This window comes from Mus caroli, chromosome 6, assembly GCF_900094665.2.
Source record: "Mus caroli chromosome 6, CAROLI_EIJ_v1.1, whole genome shotgun sequence".
Classification (NCBI taxonomy): domain Eukaryota; kingdom Metazoa; phylum Chordata; class Mammalia; order Rodentia; family Muridae; genus Mus; species Mus caroli.
Window position 1 is genome coordinate 26283426 of NC_034575.1, and position 16894 is coordinate 26300319.

The window sequence follows — 16894 nt, forward strand, 5'->3', positions numbered from 1 at the left end:
TTAGAAGACCCTTTTCATGTTTTCATCCAGTCATGATATTTTTAAGTTTTTCTTACTGTATTAGTTCGGTATTTTCCATAGTATATTGAATCGTGTGGAGACAGTAGATATCTTTGCTTTGTAAAGCAGTCATTCAGTATCGTGCTAGTTATACTTTTTATAGACAACCTTTCATGAGCTTGAGGAAATGTAGTTATAATCTTTATCAGGAATAGTAGATACTGCATTTTATCAAGCATATTTCCTGTGTCTTTTGAGGTGGTGAAAGGATCTGCCCGTATCAACTTCTCACACCATAAATCACATTAATTTTCATTTTTAAATTCATCTCTGCAATACTATGAAAATGCCTGTTTGGTACTCATTTTAGATCTTGTTATATTTGATTTATAAAATTGTATTGAGTGTTCTTATGCATAGTTGAATAGTTTGGATACTGGCCTACAATTTTGTCATAATATGTATGTTTTGTGTTGGTATTTCTGGCCTTCACAGAAAGAATGAGGTAAGAATTAGTTCCGTTTCATTTCCTGAAGAAAATTTATATAAATTGTATATAAATTAATAATACCATAGTGAACTTTTAAAGGATGAATGGTGAAAAGTGGGCCTGAAGTTCATTTTGAGATTTCTAAACTTCAAACTTATTATGCTAATAAATAAAAGGCTGCTTACATTTTATATTCTTGAGTGAGTATTGGTAGTTTATGCCTTTTGAATAATATGCACAATATGCACACCTCATTTAAGTTGGTGAATTTATCAGTATAAAATTATTCATAGTTTTAAAAAAATTTCCCTTTGAATCTTTATGTTGTATTACTTATGGTTTCTTCTCCTTACTTTGTTCTCCTCTTTTTGCTCTTTTTTTCTTTCTTTCTTCATTCCCTGAGACTGGGTGGGTCTTTTTATGAAGCCTGGACTGGCCTGTAACAAGCTTTATACTCTAGGCTGGCCTTGAATTTGTGCCAGTCCACCTGCTGGATTCCTAGGGTTGGAATTCCAATTATACAATACCAGACACCCTCCTTTTTTTCTAGTTTATTACTATGAATGTTGAAGTCACAAGCTTGCTTCTTTCCTTCCAACCCTTTTCCTTTTCTCTTTATGTTTTGGTTTTGAGCTAAACATAAACCATATATATATGGTTGAGGACATAATGGTAGTGTATGTTTTGGTATAGTTTGTATTCTCTAAAGCAAATCCTTTTATCATCACCTCAGAAAATACAGGGGAAACATTTGCTGAATGCAGCATCTGTTCTTGATAGGGTATGGCAGACTAGAGATAGAAGTTAGCCCGAAAAATATCCACAGGAACCTATGGATTAACATCCTATATAGTGTTCTTACATGTTATGTTTTTTTTTCTTTTTTAATATCCAACATAATATTTTTATTGATTATTTGGGATTTTTACATAATATATCCCATTCCATTTACTTCCCAGTTCTCCTAGGTCCACCTCCCAACCCATGACACCCCTCCCCCCTCCCCTTTAGAATAAAAAGAAAGATAGATAAAAATACCAAGTCTATTTTGGTTGCTCGTATTTTCACTGGAGCATGGTCAGACTCCCAGTGGCCAGCCCCTTAAAATTTTAACCCTGAATCCTTCCCCACCCCTACCAGAAACCATCAACTGTGAAGGACTAACTTCAGCATCCCTATCACAATGGTTAGGAATTCTCTAAAATAGCTTCCTCTCTAGACTGTTTCTTTTGGAGAGGTGAGAGAGGCAGTGATGAGGTTGTTCCAGAAGACATCTATGTCTCTCAGTCTCAGCTGTGAGTCTGCAGTCATCACTGCCACTGCAGAAGAGGCTTCCTGCCTTTCACAGTCAGCAGCAGCACAAACCATGGACTTCACATGGTTTCTGGTGATGCATGGACCACGGACATCCCCATGGCCTCCAGTGGCAGTACAGACCACAGACATCCACATGGCCCATGACCTATGGTCACAGAACAGACCACAGACACCATCATGTCCCTCGCTGGCAGCACAGGCCACAGGCATCAACATGGCTTCAGGTGGCAGCAGAGACCAAGGGCATCCATGTGGCCTTCGGTGGTAACACAGACCACAGTCATCAACAGAGCTCAATAATGCCATGTGCTTTGTCTGAGGCCATGTTCCTGCATTGCTTCCATACCCTTCATCGCCCGGTCTGCTTTTTGCCATTCTCTGCGTGAGAGGCTCTGCTCCTTCCAGTTGCACATGTCCACTTTTTAAAAGCATCTTCCTATAGGATCTACCATTTTTGTCAGTTGTTCAAGGGTTCTGTGGCCTCTGCAGAGTCCTCCTCTGCCACCGAGTCTCCTCTCAGAGCCTCCATGGTCTCCAAAGCTCCTTAGAGCTGCTCAGCAATCTCTCAGAGGGTGCCAGGGGCCACCACCATTTCCATCACAGCTGTGCATCAGATTTCATCTTCAACAGCGATGACATGCTCTCAGATCGCTGGGAGTGCTCCTAGTAGATGGAGTAGATAATGGGGTGGACCCCCTCAAAGCACTTGATCTTGGCCAAGTTGGCCAGCTGCTGCTAGTGATTCATGGTGCAGGTGCAGCACCCATGTTCAGAGCTGTGCAGCACCCCAGATTTAAAAAGCTTACATACAGAGTCTGCTTAAATATCTCAGTCAGGTATAGTTGAGACTCAAGGTGTAGTTCATCCTGTAACACACTTTTACCAATTTTGCAGATGATCTGATGCCCTTTTCTGGCCCTTATGGGCCAGAAATACGCACATAATAGATGGCAGGCAAACAAAACACCTTTCTCTCTTGAACCCAGGCAAGTGTGAAGGAAAATGCAACACAAACTCACTTCAGAGACAATGATAACTCCATTTCTGGGTGCAACAACTAAAGCCTAATCTTGTTAAGCCTTATTAAAATCTGATTCCTCTGATGTCGAATCCTTGGGGCTTCGCTATGATACCAGGATCTCTAGCAGCTACATCTTACCCCTCTCTGTCCACATGTTATGTTTGATGTGTCATTTTGGAGGGCCTTGCATCACATTCCCAGATTGCTAAGAAATTGTATTAACAAACAAATACTGCATTTTACTACTTTTTCTACCTTTTGTGATAATGAGTTTTTCCTGATGTAACCCTTTAATGTAGGAAATCAGTTACCTTTTTTTTTTTTTTAATTTTAAGCTGACTTTTTATATCTCAGATGTACTTACCATTGTCATCATGTATTTCCTTGGGTCTATCACAGATTTAGATTGGTTAATGTTTACCTTGAATCCTTCTCCATGGGTTTATTAGTGAGAAGGTTGCATAGTGTTTCCTTTATACTTCTCTTAGATCTAGTATTCCTATTTCAACTAGTGAACTCAGAAGTTAATGTCTTCTTTCTGTGTTAAGATATGAATTCTTTCTTGCTTATTTACCTGGAAGAGCTTTTAGAGTTAGGTATTCTATTTTGGAAGGGCCTGATGGGAGCGCTTTCCCTAACTGTTCGATGTCTATGAACAGTGCAGGACTCCTCTTGGTTGTTTGCTTCAGCTCCAATCAGTTATAATTTTTTTTTTAACAATTGTCTATTGACATGTAAAAACTTAAGTCAGGGAGATTAAGGAATATTTAATATCTTTTTAACTGTTTAATGTTTGCAAGGTTTCCTGGGATTTTGTTGTTGTTGTATATTGGTTAGTTATTATGCATTGCTATTCTTTAAACCCTTCATACAGTTACAAGCAGTTTATTTGGCTTATTAGTTGTTTAGGATTAACTCCTGCTTTGCTTATCTTTTCTGTTGTTTTCTACACTCTATTTACTGTTACCTCTTTTTCTCTTTCTCTTTGAGATTTTCTCCTCCCATCCCCGAGCGCGCGCACGCGTGCGTGTGTGTGGTGTGTGTGTGTGTGTGTGTGTGTTTTGTTTTGCTTCTCATTTTGAGACAGGGTGTAGCTGGCCTAGAACTTGCTATGTAGACAAGGCTGGTTTTGAAGTCACAGAGTTCTTCCTCACTCTGTCTCTTGAGTGGTGGAATTAAAGGCATGCACCACTATGCCTAGCCTATATCTAGCCTTTATACCTTTTTAAAAATAACAACTTTAGATGCCAAGCTAATTATCAGATTTTTTAAAAAAATTACAAATGGATTAAGGATCTAAAATCAGATCTACATATGTTGTTGTCTGGTTTAGTATTTTCATTATGAAATGAAATGGCTTTTAATAGTTTTAGAGTTTTAGATTTCCAGGATCATTGAGTTTTCTGGTTATTGGCTTTGTTCTGACCTCTAGTGGAGTTGCATAGCTGTCAGGTACATGTCCTTCCAAACATAGACTTGCTCATGGCCAGATGTGTTGAGCTTTTATCCACTTCGTGCTTGACCAGCCTGTGGACTTAGCAGTTGTTGGGCTCAGTGCTCTGTATATAGCCATAAGTCAGGTTTGCTAATCCCATTGCATAAACCGTTATCAGTAGCGTCTGTTTGATACAGTTACTGTGAAGAATGTAAGTTTAGATTGCATGTCTCTTTATGGTTCTCATATTCTTCCTATATTTTGTTGCCATGTTTTTAGTTACACATCATAATTTTTTTTTCTGAGACAGGGTCTTTCTATGTAGCCCTAGCTGTTCTGGAACTCACTCAGAAATCCACCTGCCTCTGCCTCCCAAGTGCTGGGATTAAAGACGTGAGCCACCACTGCCCAGCTAATTTTTTAAAACTTTAATTAAGTTTTACTATGAGTTGCTTACCCACTTTTACATAGTATTTGCAAAATGTATCTTTTTCAGTGTCTTAAAGACAGTATTATGTATCTTAAGCATAGTTTCTGTAGCCCATTCTGCTCTGTAGTTGAGGATAACTTGGAACTTGGGATCCTCTTGCTGGGATCCTTTTGAGTGCTGGGATTCTAGATGGTTGTTAACATGCCCAGTTTTGTGTGGTGCTGGAGATGGAAACCAGGGCTCTGTGCATGCTGGGCAAGCACTTGTTGAGTTATAGTCTTAAATTTCAACTTTTCTGTATCTTGTTTTAAAGAAGTAACTCTTACAGATGTTACTTATTTTTTATTGTTATTAATTTTTTTTCCAGACAGGGTTTCTCTGTGTAGACCTGGAGAACACAGAAATTCACCTGCCTCTGCCTCCCAAGTGCTGGGAATAAAGGTGTGCGCCACCACGCCCAGCTGTTACTAATTTTTGTGTGTATGGTTCATGTGCAAAGGCCAGGTGAGGATGATGGTGCCTTCCTTTAGCATTTTCTTTCTTGTTTCTTGAGACAAGGTCACTCGCTGACCCTGTCTGTAGGCCGGCCGGCTCACCAGCCTCTCCTGGATCGCCCTGTTTGGCCCCTGCAGTAGGGCTCTAGGCACCCACAGTGCAGTAGAGCCAGATTTCCATGTTACTTTGTAGGTTTTGTCGTGCTCTTTATTTTTTCTTTGTGCTTGTCATCTCTTGACCTTTAATATTTTCAGTTTTCCCTTTGTTTACTTGGCTTTAATGTCATCTGCATTATATTTCTGATAGAAATTGTGACAAGTATACAGTTAACAAAATTGGTAACACCTTTTTTTGTCTTCTAATACAAGGATTATGAATGTGGTTTCAGCTCTATTTACTGATACCCTCACTTTCATTTATGATGGCATACTTGAGGTCCTGCAGAGATTGCTTCATTTTATACAGGGTTCCTGAGTTTTCCCTCATTTTTACTGATCTGATTTATTGTCTCTTTGATCTTAGATCTAAGGTTTTATCTCCTTTGACTTAAAGCACATCTTTTAGAAATTTTAATAATAATGAAGGCAAGTCTTTATTGTTTATCTGAATCATTTGTCTCTTAAAGATGGGTATTTTTGTTGGATATAGAATTTTTTGGCTGGCAGTTATTCTTTTAAACACATTTTGAATATTACTCCACTGTTAACTGGCTTCCACTATTATTTGTTGAGAAAAGTGTGTTATTTTTCTACCTGTTTCTTTGAAAGAAATCTGTAGTTTTTCGTGGGTAGTTTTTCTTGGGTTGCTGGGTTGTTCTTTAGCTTCTTTTGTGGCGTTGTCTTTAGTTACATTGCTGAACTCAGCAGCCTGTTAAACACCGTGATTTGTCTTACTCTTCATTTCATTTTCTTAGTTATCCTATTAAAGTTGACGTTTCTGTTTAATTTTTCATGCTTCTTTGAATTCTTTATCCCATTTCAGTCATATCATTACCAGCATCTCCTCTTACACTTTGATCTTCACTTCTTTAATGTCTCAGTTTTGTTCTTTTCATCAACCTTGACAATTCCTGCTTGATGTCTTCGGGTGTCATCTTTTCTGGCGGTTTAGCATGTCTCTGCTGCTCGGCAGTCAGTGTCTGTTTGGTGCTAAGGTCTTGTGCCATGACTTGCTTACTTTCTTACATTCATGGTTTGTATTTAGGTCTCTCCCTCTGTTGCATTGCATCCTCTTGCCTTTCCATATCTTAGCATGAGTCTTGTTTTGTTTCTTACTGATCCGGTTGATTGTCACTAATCTTCACATGTGCCGGGCGTGGTGGCACAGCCTGTGACCCCAGCACTCAGGAGGCAGAGAACAAAACAACAACAAGAACAGGTTTCCCATGGCTAATTTAAAGGAGCTTCTGATGAGTCAGGCACTAGAGCTGTTGTTGGGATTAGCAAGTTGTTTCCTTAGTGTTTAGCTTGGGGTTTTGTTTATTCCCAGCAGTGCCCAATATTGCAAAAGCTCCCTTCTCTTTCCACATAACCATCAGTCTGCTTCCTGAAACATGGCTTCTTCCCTAAATTCCTACTCACCTAGGCCTTCAGGCCTTGGTTTTTGCCATAAGAATTCTCTTTGCTGTTTACTTTCCTTTCCATTATTTACTTCAAACTCGTTCTTCAAGGCAAGTTCTTTTCAGATAGCTTCTTTTATTCCTTCCCTGGTATTCTCTCCTCCTTTTAACTCTTACTTGATTAAGTGCCATATTTCTCACTTGGTGCAGAAAAAAAACCTATAGTTTTCTTCCAAATATAATTCCAAGCTTACTACATTGTCATCACCATCATCAACTTTATCATCTTCGACATTATTTTTTCTGCCAAAGCCACTGCTGCTGCCACCACATATGTCTGAAATTTTACAGTGGACCTTGTATTTTTTAAGTTCTTTATATGAACTTTGTAACAGTTATACCTGCTTTCTAGGGTATATGCACTATTGCCACTGTCTCTGTTAAATGAAAGAGAATGATTAATTTGTAAGACAGCATCACTAGTCAGTGACAGAGCTAAGATTTGGGGTCCCATAGTCTGGTACCAATATCTATTTAACAACTATGCTTTCCTGCTATAAATTTTTACTCGTTCAGTCAGCGAGTTAAGTTAGTTTCAGAATATAACCCAAAGTGGGGAATTATTTAGACTCTCAGTTTCAAGACGTTTTATTTTACAGTCCTTGTCTATGTTGATTCTGGGTCTCTAATGATGCAGAATATCATGGTGGTGGGAACCTGTGGTAAAAGCTACTTACTTCCTGGCTTGACAGGAAGGAGAAAGAGAAGAATTGGGGTCAGGGACTGGGTGTAACTTTGGGGATACTTCTAGTGGTCTACTTCCTCTGACTAGACCCCCACTTGCTACAATTTCTATCTCCTCTGTTGTTTTTGTTAGGGTTTCTTAGTGCTGTGATGAAATACCACTGAAAGCAGTTTGGGAAGTTCATTAGTGTGGTTCTCTAGAGGAACTGAGTTTATAGAATAAATCCTCCCCTTCTCTCTGTGTCTGTCTTTCTGTCTGTTTCTCTATACACTATATACACACGCACACTGTGTACGATGAGTGTGTGAATGTATATATACACACATATTACAAGGACTGTAAACTAAAACATCTTGAAACTGAAAGCCAAAATAATTCCCAACTTTAGGTTATACTTTGATAACAGCTACAGATACACACACACATACACATATGTAGAGAGAGAGATTTATTAGAATTGTTTTCAGACTGTGGTCCAACTAATCCAACAGTGGCTGCCCACAAAGTCCAAGAATCTAGTAGTTGTTCAGTGCACAAGGCTGCATGTCTTAGCTAAGACATAGATGCCAGCATTTCAAAGAAGCAGGCTCTAATGCCAGAGAAGGAGTGGACTTGCTAGTGTGAGTGAGAATAGGGAGGGAGGGGGGGTGTTGGGGGGCACTCCTTCTTTCATGCTCTTTATCTAGGCTGCCAACAGAAGGTATGGTCCAGATTAAAGATGGTTCTTCCCACCTCAGAAGATCTGGAGTAAAGGTTTATCTTCCCACCTGAAAAACCCAGATTAGAAGAGAGCCTTGCCACTTCATTTCTTAATCAAGAAAAAGATACCTCGTGGCTGTGCCTGGTCCCTTGGGTTTTAGTTAATTTCAGATGTAGTCAAGTTAACAACCAAGAATGGCCATCACAGAGAGGAAAGGGTTTATTTCCTGTTACACTTCCAGGTAACAGTCAATCATCAGAGGAAATCAGGGCAGGGACTCAAAGCAGGAGTCTGGAGGCAGGAGCTAAAGGAGAAGGACAAGTAGGAGGAATGCTATCTCCTGGCTTGCTCCCTCAAACTTGCCCAGACTTTTTTATGGCACCCAGGACCAGTAGCCTGGGGTGGCACCACCCACAATGGGCTAGGTCATCCCATATCAATTATTAATTAAGAAAGTGTACTATAAGCCCACCTTAGGAGGCATTGTCTCAGTTGAGAGTCCCCTCTCCCAAATGACATGAAGCTAGCACATCCCCTACTAGGATCACCAAACTCAAGATGAAGAGACTTGTAAATACTTTAAGTGACCGAAAGGATTGTGCACTTGTGCACTCACACACACACTCTCTCTGTATATGTATTATGTATACACACACACACACATACATACACATACACACACAGATATATCATGCTAGCGACTTACATGCTTCTTTGAATGTAATCTGTTTGGATGAGTAATTAAATTTGGGCAGTGGCACTACAGTGATGTTCTGTTCATTGGTAAGGTTTATTTTTTTTTGTCTTTTTGTTTTTGTTTTTGTTTTTAAAAAGCTTCCTGAGTCTCCTTTTTAGTCTTGTAGTTTTAAGGGGTTTCTGCTATTAAAGAAAAGAAAAAAAGAATAATGCATGCCCAGTGAAGATTTTACTGTGTGTTTATTTAGTATAGTCATAATCACAGAAGAACAGGAGAGGTACTGAAGCTGAAGACGTAAGCTAAATAGTTTGAAAATTATTAGCAACTTAGTGTACTTTCCTCTGAATGGCATTTTTAATTTCTTTAGGATATTTTTCTTTTTTGGGACTTCTGATTTCCTGTTTTAGATTTTTGTCAGAAATAAACTTCCTAAACTATTAGTAACTGTTTGCCTTTCTCCTTAAAGTGATGTATATTTTTAATAAACATTTTTAATTTCTCTTTGAAAATTTTTCTCTAGCCTGAAAAGGTAGATCAGCTGCTGAGTGCTCGCCAGGCATGCTCGAAACCCTGAGTCTTATCGAAGCTCCACATAGTGAGGATAGGCACGTGTGATCTCTGCTCTTCTCAGGCAGGAGGAGCAGAAGTTCAGGTCATACTCAGCTGAATTGTGAGTTTGAAGACAGACTGGGATACATGAAATTTTCTTTAAAAAGGAGGATGAAAGGAGAAAGGGGATCAGGAGAAGGAATATATGCTAATTTTTACATATTACATCAAATGGGAAAAGGCAGCTATACCTTTAATCCCGGCTCTCAGGAGGTAGAGGCAGGTGGATCTCTGTGAGTTCTAGGGTAGCCTCCTTTACATACTGAGTTCCAGGCCAGCCAAGGTGAGATCTTGTCTCAAAAAGCAAACAGAAAAGTGAAATTCATTCTTTTTCTGTTATAATTTTCCTGATTTCTTTGTTTGTGTTTTCTGTTTATATTTACCTCATCATTATGGCAAGTTTTACCCAGTGAGCCAGCTCCCTGGGCTACTCTACTTCTTTGTGAATAATTTTATAGTCTTTTTAAATTTGAAAGTCATTTTAAAGCTTTTATATATCCCTAAATAAATAAAACTAGATAAAATTTATTATTTTGACAATATAATATGTTTACATTTGGTTTTGTTTTTTGTTGTTTTGTTTCTCTGTCCTGTTACTACAATGAACAAGAGCACAGCTCATTGTATCTGGAAGCGGGGAAAGGTTCCCAGATGTTTTGATGAAGAAGGCTTTGTTCAGGAAGGCTGAGTAAAACGAGGTTCCGTGTGGTTACGGTAAAGGGCTGTAGTAGAAACACTCACTGAGTCAGCTGTGCTTGCTGCATGCCCTTCTCCTTCCATCGCCATGAAGTACAAGTGCCAGCTTCTCAGAGTGCCAGGAGTTGGAGGGGACACGGGACCTGGATGACATGTAGTCCAGGAAGCCTGGACGTTACCACGTTGCCCAGGCTGGCCTCATTCTAAAGGCAGCACTGTGCTTCCGCCTTCAAAGTACAAGGATTATAGGCAGGAGCCGTGACATTAAGTTTGGGTGCTGATGTATAAAGGAACTTTGTTTTCCCACCAAGTTTATAAGGTTCCAAAGGCAAGGAAAGACAGACATTCAATGATTGTGTAGGGTTGGCTACAACAGCTTCATGATTAACCCAGAAAAGGAAGCTATTAGGGTGGTTGTTTAAGTTCCAGGTATGCAAGTTATGGAAAAGAGACATTGTATTATGTTTTTGGTCAAGTCTCTGTTTTCAGTGTCGGAGGAAAATCCTCATTGAGATAGAAATCAGGGTCAAAGGTCAGGTTCATGAGGGAGCAAGTGCTCTCAGTTAAGTTATGTGGATGGATGGAAAAGGAGACTGTGACCCAACAAGAAGCCCAGAGTGAGGTGGCTTTCCTGCTTGGTTGGTTCACTGATGTAGTTTCTTTATCTTCCTCTGCTCTGTCTTTATTACAGAGTTGACTCTTTCCCTAGGTCTATAAATAGGTTTAGTAGTTGTGTACATTATTTTTGCATGTGTATATGAAAATGTGTCCAGAGTAATTGAAGTCCCTTTTTTCTTGGCTAATGTCTGTTTAGAAGCATGAAGCATTGCTTACACGTCCTCTAGAATATTCCTTCTGTTTCCTTATCTAGAATTGGGTTCTAGATAGCATTTATAAACTTTCAACAGAAACGAGTGGAGGGGGTGATAATCATTTGGAGTAGAGTAGATGTGGGGGGAAGCGCAATCTCCGTTTCAAGACAGTAGCTAGTGTAGTAACTCCTCCAGGACGAAGATGAAAAGTATACTGAGGAAGGATTCAGAAGAAGAGCAAAGTGGAATCTGAGTCATCGCCCCACCCACTATTTACGATATTTGTGAGTTTGATGAATCTCCTTAATTCTCTAAATTAAGATGGCACTTCTCCATCTTAAAATAGGGCGGTGCAGTCCTTACGGTTGTTCTTAGGATTAAATGAACTAAGACACAGCAGATTTATAACATTTGGCAGCATCAGTAAATGCAGTCCCATTGCTACTAGCAGTACCTTTATCTCTTCGTCAGTTGGTGCCTAAAGAAAACTGGAATTTGCATTTTAACATGTTTTTTCTTTCTCTGAGATTGTACTATAAAGTACCTACACCAAAGCTGTTGGCATTTGTGTTTCCTTACTTGTTTTTTTTTCTTTTCTTTTGGTATTCTGGTAACAAATGTATGGGCTCTTAAGTACTTTTAATGGGAAGACACTGGAATTAAAAAATCGATTATTACAAGAGGCTAAAGACTTTAAAAGTAATAAATCAAAGAGAGAATGGTGATGAGAAATCGCCAGGGGAAATATTCTTCCAGGCTTTCATTGTTCTTCCTTTTCTCCATTTGTATTTACATTGATGACAGAAATTATTTTAAAGGTATTTTTAAGGTTGTGTTTCGATGAAATAAGCAGGTATTCAGATTATTTATGAATTATTTTCTGCTGCATCTGGTTTCTACCTTCAGTTGTCCTTACTTTCCCTCTTGCAAGGCATTTGTTGAAGTCACATACTTAACCATTGAGTGCATGAGTAACTTTACTGCAGCTAATGCACTCATCCCAGGAACACCAATTTAATATGGGCTGCTGCTGATGCGTTTTGTTCCTGTTGTTATGTCAACTAATAATTTACTATTTATATTTGGGTAGCATACTAGGAGGATCTATACACACACACACATATATATACATATACATATATATATACATATATATATACACACACATACATATACGTATATATGTGTGTATGTGTATTTTATATATATATAAAATAAAATAAAACAAATTCTTATTTTTTATGCTTGCAGATGGCTTGTTCAATCAGTATATCAGTCAACAGGAGTATAAGCCACGGTGGAGTCAGATTATTCCTAAGAGCACCAAAGGTGAGCTGCATTGCCTGCTTATTCTGTTTCTTCTTTATAGTCTGTTTTCATTAGATGGTCTAAACTTGCTCTTTCTCTGTTAATGAAAGCACATGTTATTTAACTAGATGGCAGAATGGATTATTATACATAATTTTTTTCTCCTGAGGCTAGCAGTTGAACTCTGATCTTGTTCGTGTTTGGTAGACACTGTCCCTGATGAGCGACAGTCCTAGCCCTAGGTTACTGTATCTAAACTTGTCTTTTAAGGTCTTGTTTAATCACTATGACAAAACATGGAGCAGTTCTATTTGTTCTTCCCACAGAATGCTGTTCCAAACTGCTGTGTAGAGGTATGTAACATGAGAGCACACTGCTGTCACTATATACGCTCCTGGAAACCTAACTTCCACAAAATATCTAAACACAATAGACCGTTTGAGAATAAAAGGGACAAATGATTAACTTTATACACAGATAATAATAAGGTTGACTTTATAATTCTAATTAAATTATGCACAGTACAGTTGCATCTTAGAGGCACTGGAGTATTTGAATGCCTTAGTGATTGCTTTCATGCTTTCTTCTGGGAGACGCAGATCCTTAGGGCCTTCATGTCTAGTAGGGACTGGTTTGTTTGTTTGTTTATTTTGTTTTTCAAACTCAGAATCTGATTCAGACTTGAGTCTTCTTCATTAGCCCCTTATTTTTATATGGTGGGATTCTTGTCACTGTATTGTATATTGTGTTGACTTTTGTCAGGTAGAAGCAATGTTTTATTGCATAAGTTTACATTAAAGAAAGATGGTTCAGGAGGTGTTCATTTGGTTCTTGTGATCTTCATATGTTTCCAAGCCTTTCTCTTCCCTTGTGAGAAACCTTTTATAGCTTTAATCATTAATATACACTGAAATTTCCTCTTGAAGTATGTTATGTGAACATACTTATATTTTTATAGTCCTATGTAAGGTGATTTTATTTAGACACATATTTGCAAACAGATTAAATATGTAAAACACTAATACTAAAAATTAATTTCTTTGTATTTTTTTAAATTTACTTTTGAAAGAAATCAGACTGGCTGGAGGAGAGAAGAGGGCAAGGCCTCAGTAATAATGAACGGCCTAGCTGTGACAAAGGAGAAAGAATTGTTGAGTACAGAGTAGATGAAAGATTTTGGCTTTGTTCCGGTTTCTGTATACAATCATATGTTTCATAGTAATATTTTGGTCAATAATGATGATCCCAGGAGCTTTTAATTGAGCTGAAAAATTCCTATCTAGTGTAAGTACTGAGCCTTTCTGTAATTATGTATTTTGAAAAATGCAGACATTGTAATTGCCTAAAGTTAATACTTAGTGTAGTAAAATGTTTTGCCATATGGCTAGGTATAAAATAGGCAATCCATGTAGGTTTGTGTAAATATACTGATATATACACAAAAACAGAATTCACCTAACAGTGCATTTCTCATAAAGTATTCCTTATCATTAAGTAGCTTAAAACTGTATAAAAGTTGACGTTTCAATTATTTTATAGTGTTCCTGTGTAATTAGTACAGAGTTAGATGATGTCAATTTACATACAAAAACCGGGGAAGTGTATTTGCCAAACTACTTTATTTCAACTAATGGGAGATTTATTTAGAAAACTTTAGGCCTTCTGGTTTATATCAGGTGTGATATTAGCATCCTGTAACCTTAGAGCCAAGAGTGTAGCAACCCTGTGGGTGAGTCCTGCTCATTATTTGTGGGGACCTGTTTTTGATCTTAAGCACATGTGCAGACACACTGTATCCTAGAATCCTGTAACTGTTTGAGTATTTGAAACAAAAGTATTTTTTCCTTTATGAATTCTTTTACTTATTTTTAATATTTTGAAGGAGTCCATGTGGAATGCTTGTAACTGCCCTTTAGAGTAGAGTTACTCCTCTAGAATTCAAGGTTTTATTATTTCTTTATAGAAAATATATTTTCTTCTCCAGGTGATGGAGAAGATAACAGACCAGGAATGAGAGGGGGCCATCAAATGGTCATTGACGTCCAGACAGGTGAGTCCTGTTAGCAGCAGTCCATCGTCATCTTAAAGCTGCATGCCATATGTGTCAGTGCCTACATTTAAGATCGTTTATAAGAGCGGACACTTCTCTTCCCATTTATGACAAGGTTAAATATTATTCACTAAACTGAGTAGCAAAGACAACAAGCACTGATTGCTTGTCTAAAACTTGACAGTGAGCGAGGAGGCTGCTGTGCTAATGAAGTTAGATACCCTAAGAGCAACTTGGCCTTCCTGTAGTTACAGTGTATAAACCTTTACTCTATATAATGCCGGGAGTTGCTCAAACAGCATTTTACCTTTTTTCTAAGAGTATTTATAGCATTTTGTCACTTTGTTGTGCTGCCTTAGTACTTGAGCAAAAATATTGTAGATTCATATTATTTTGTGAATAGTTAGAAAAATGCAGTTTGGAAACTAAGTCTGACTATTTTCAAAAACTGTTAGTACTAAGACTGAATACTTCACTTTACACTTTGTTAACTATATAGTAACTTTAGAATTTGAGAATACTGTTAGAGCCTTTGGAAAACTTTTCTTTCAAGGTGTAGGATCTTGCTTCCTAATCTGTGCCCCTTCTCGCAAATACTCGCCTGACCTACATAAGTAGGCTTGAATAGCATGCAGCCTCTTAAGCGCTCGTTTTCCTGTGTCAGAGTAACAAGCTTGCCTAGGTTTGTTATTAAAGAGGCAAATTTATATATAGACTGTTTTCTTGTTATTAACACACTAAGAGAAATTGTGTGGAAAAGCCCCTTAAATTTCCTCAGCAAAATGCACTTTGTTCCAGTTTGGCGACCTTGACACTTAAAGCTGACCTTCAACAGGCAGAAGCTCCAGAGAGCTTATTACTCTGCAGTCTGTGGGAAAGAGACCATACATGACAGGGAATGTGCACATATGAGAAAAAGATAATTTAAAAATAGGTTATGGAATTTGAAGGTGGAAAAGAAAGATTCGACTGATAGCAAATGTCAGGTCAGAACTTAGTTTTACAATGTCACTGAAGATTACATTTAGCAGAGGTTCTTCTTGGGAAGCTCAGAAGATGAAGGCGTGGACCTCTTTCCTACCATAATCTGTTTTATGCACTAGAGACAAAATTGTAGCAGTTTCTAAGTGGGCCAGGATCATACCATCATTCCTGTTTGAGTAACTATAGAAATTGTGTTTTTAGCAAGTATAATAGGAATGATTATTACAGTCATGTGATTTAATCTTGTGTGTTACATAAACATATTGTGTGTGCTCATGCTCGTGTGTGCATTTATGCATGTGTATGTAGAGACAGGTTGACAATGGATGTCACCATCTGCTGTCCATTCTGCTTCTTGAGATAGTCTCTATTTTTTTTTTTATGGTTTAAGAGCTTTATTATAGAAATGCAGGGGAGGGAGGGAGGGAGGGAGGGAGGGAGGGAGGGAGAGAGAGAGAGAGAGAGAGAGAGAGAGAGGGAGGAGGCTAGAGAGAAAGGGAAAGAGAAGAGGAAAGAAGACAAAAGATAAAGGGAAGAGAAGAGTGAGAGAAGTGAGAGGTGAAGGAACAAAGCAGTAAGAGAGTAATGGAGAGTTCACCAGTTTGTCTAGACCGGATGGACGCCTCCTGGTCTCTCTCCCTAGTTCTGATATTACAAGCTGGGTACTGGGATCAAACTCAGGTGCTCATGTTTATGTGACAAGGAATTTACTGGTGTAGCCATCTACTAGTACCCGATTTTAATCTTTTTATGATGGGTTCTCTACTTGTAACCTGTTAGTCTCTCTCTCTCTCTCTTTCTCTCTCTCTCTCTCTCTCTCTCTCCAACCTTCCCCCTCCATCTTTCTCCCTTTCCCTCCCTCTCCCTTTCTTTGTACTTGTAACCTTTTAATCTCTCTCATTATTTCACTTAAAATTTAAAATACTGCATTAAATAATGGCAATTTTAGATGAAATGCTTTCAGTTTTCTCATTCAACATGATAATCTGCTATCATATGACATATCATATCATGTGATTTTTGATATCACATATCACATCATGTGATTTTTTTTTGCCTTCTTGTTTATATATGTTGTATAATATTTGTTAATTTGCACATACATCCTTGTATTCTTAGAATGAAACCCATGTGATCATGGTGTATAATCTGTCCGAGTATTAATTGAATTTGGTTTGCAATATTTTTATTAAGGATTTTTACATATATATTCATATAGTATATATGTTCCTTTTGTTACATCTTTATATTTGTTACCAGGATAATATTGGCTTTATAGAATGAGTTTAAAAATCGTCTTTTCTTTCTGTTTTATGGCATAGTTTGAAGAACATTGTTCTTGGTTCTGTAAAAGGTTTTATGAAATTCTGCAGTAAATCTGTCTAGTCCTATGATTATTCCTCTAGTGTGGTCAGTGATGTATGTTCTAAAAGGAGATGGGAGTAAGTCATGCTAAGGTCCTTCCTTGCTAGGTGCAATGCTATATATAGCCTTTGTGTTGTTTTCCTCCATTGTTGTAGGGTATGTGGGTGTCCAAGAGCAGGTCT

At 38.1% G+C, this 16894-nt stretch overlaps 1 protein-coding gene across 2 annotated transcripts in view; it reads left to right on the forward strand.

The window, feature by feature from the left end:
- Mkln1 (muskelin 1) overlaps positions 1 to 16894 on the forward strand; it is a 111439-nt gene that overhangs the window by 39120 nt on the left and 55425 nt on the right. For both annotated transcript variants that reach the window (XM_021164743.1, XM_029478299.1), the window contains exons 7-8: positions 12257 to 12334; positions 14298 to 14363. In XM_021164743.1, the coding sequence (XP_021020402.1) occupies positions 12257 to 12334; positions 14298 to 14363 (144 nt within the window). The remainder of the gene's footprint in view (positions 1 to 12256; positions 12335 to 14297; positions 14364 to 16894) is intronic.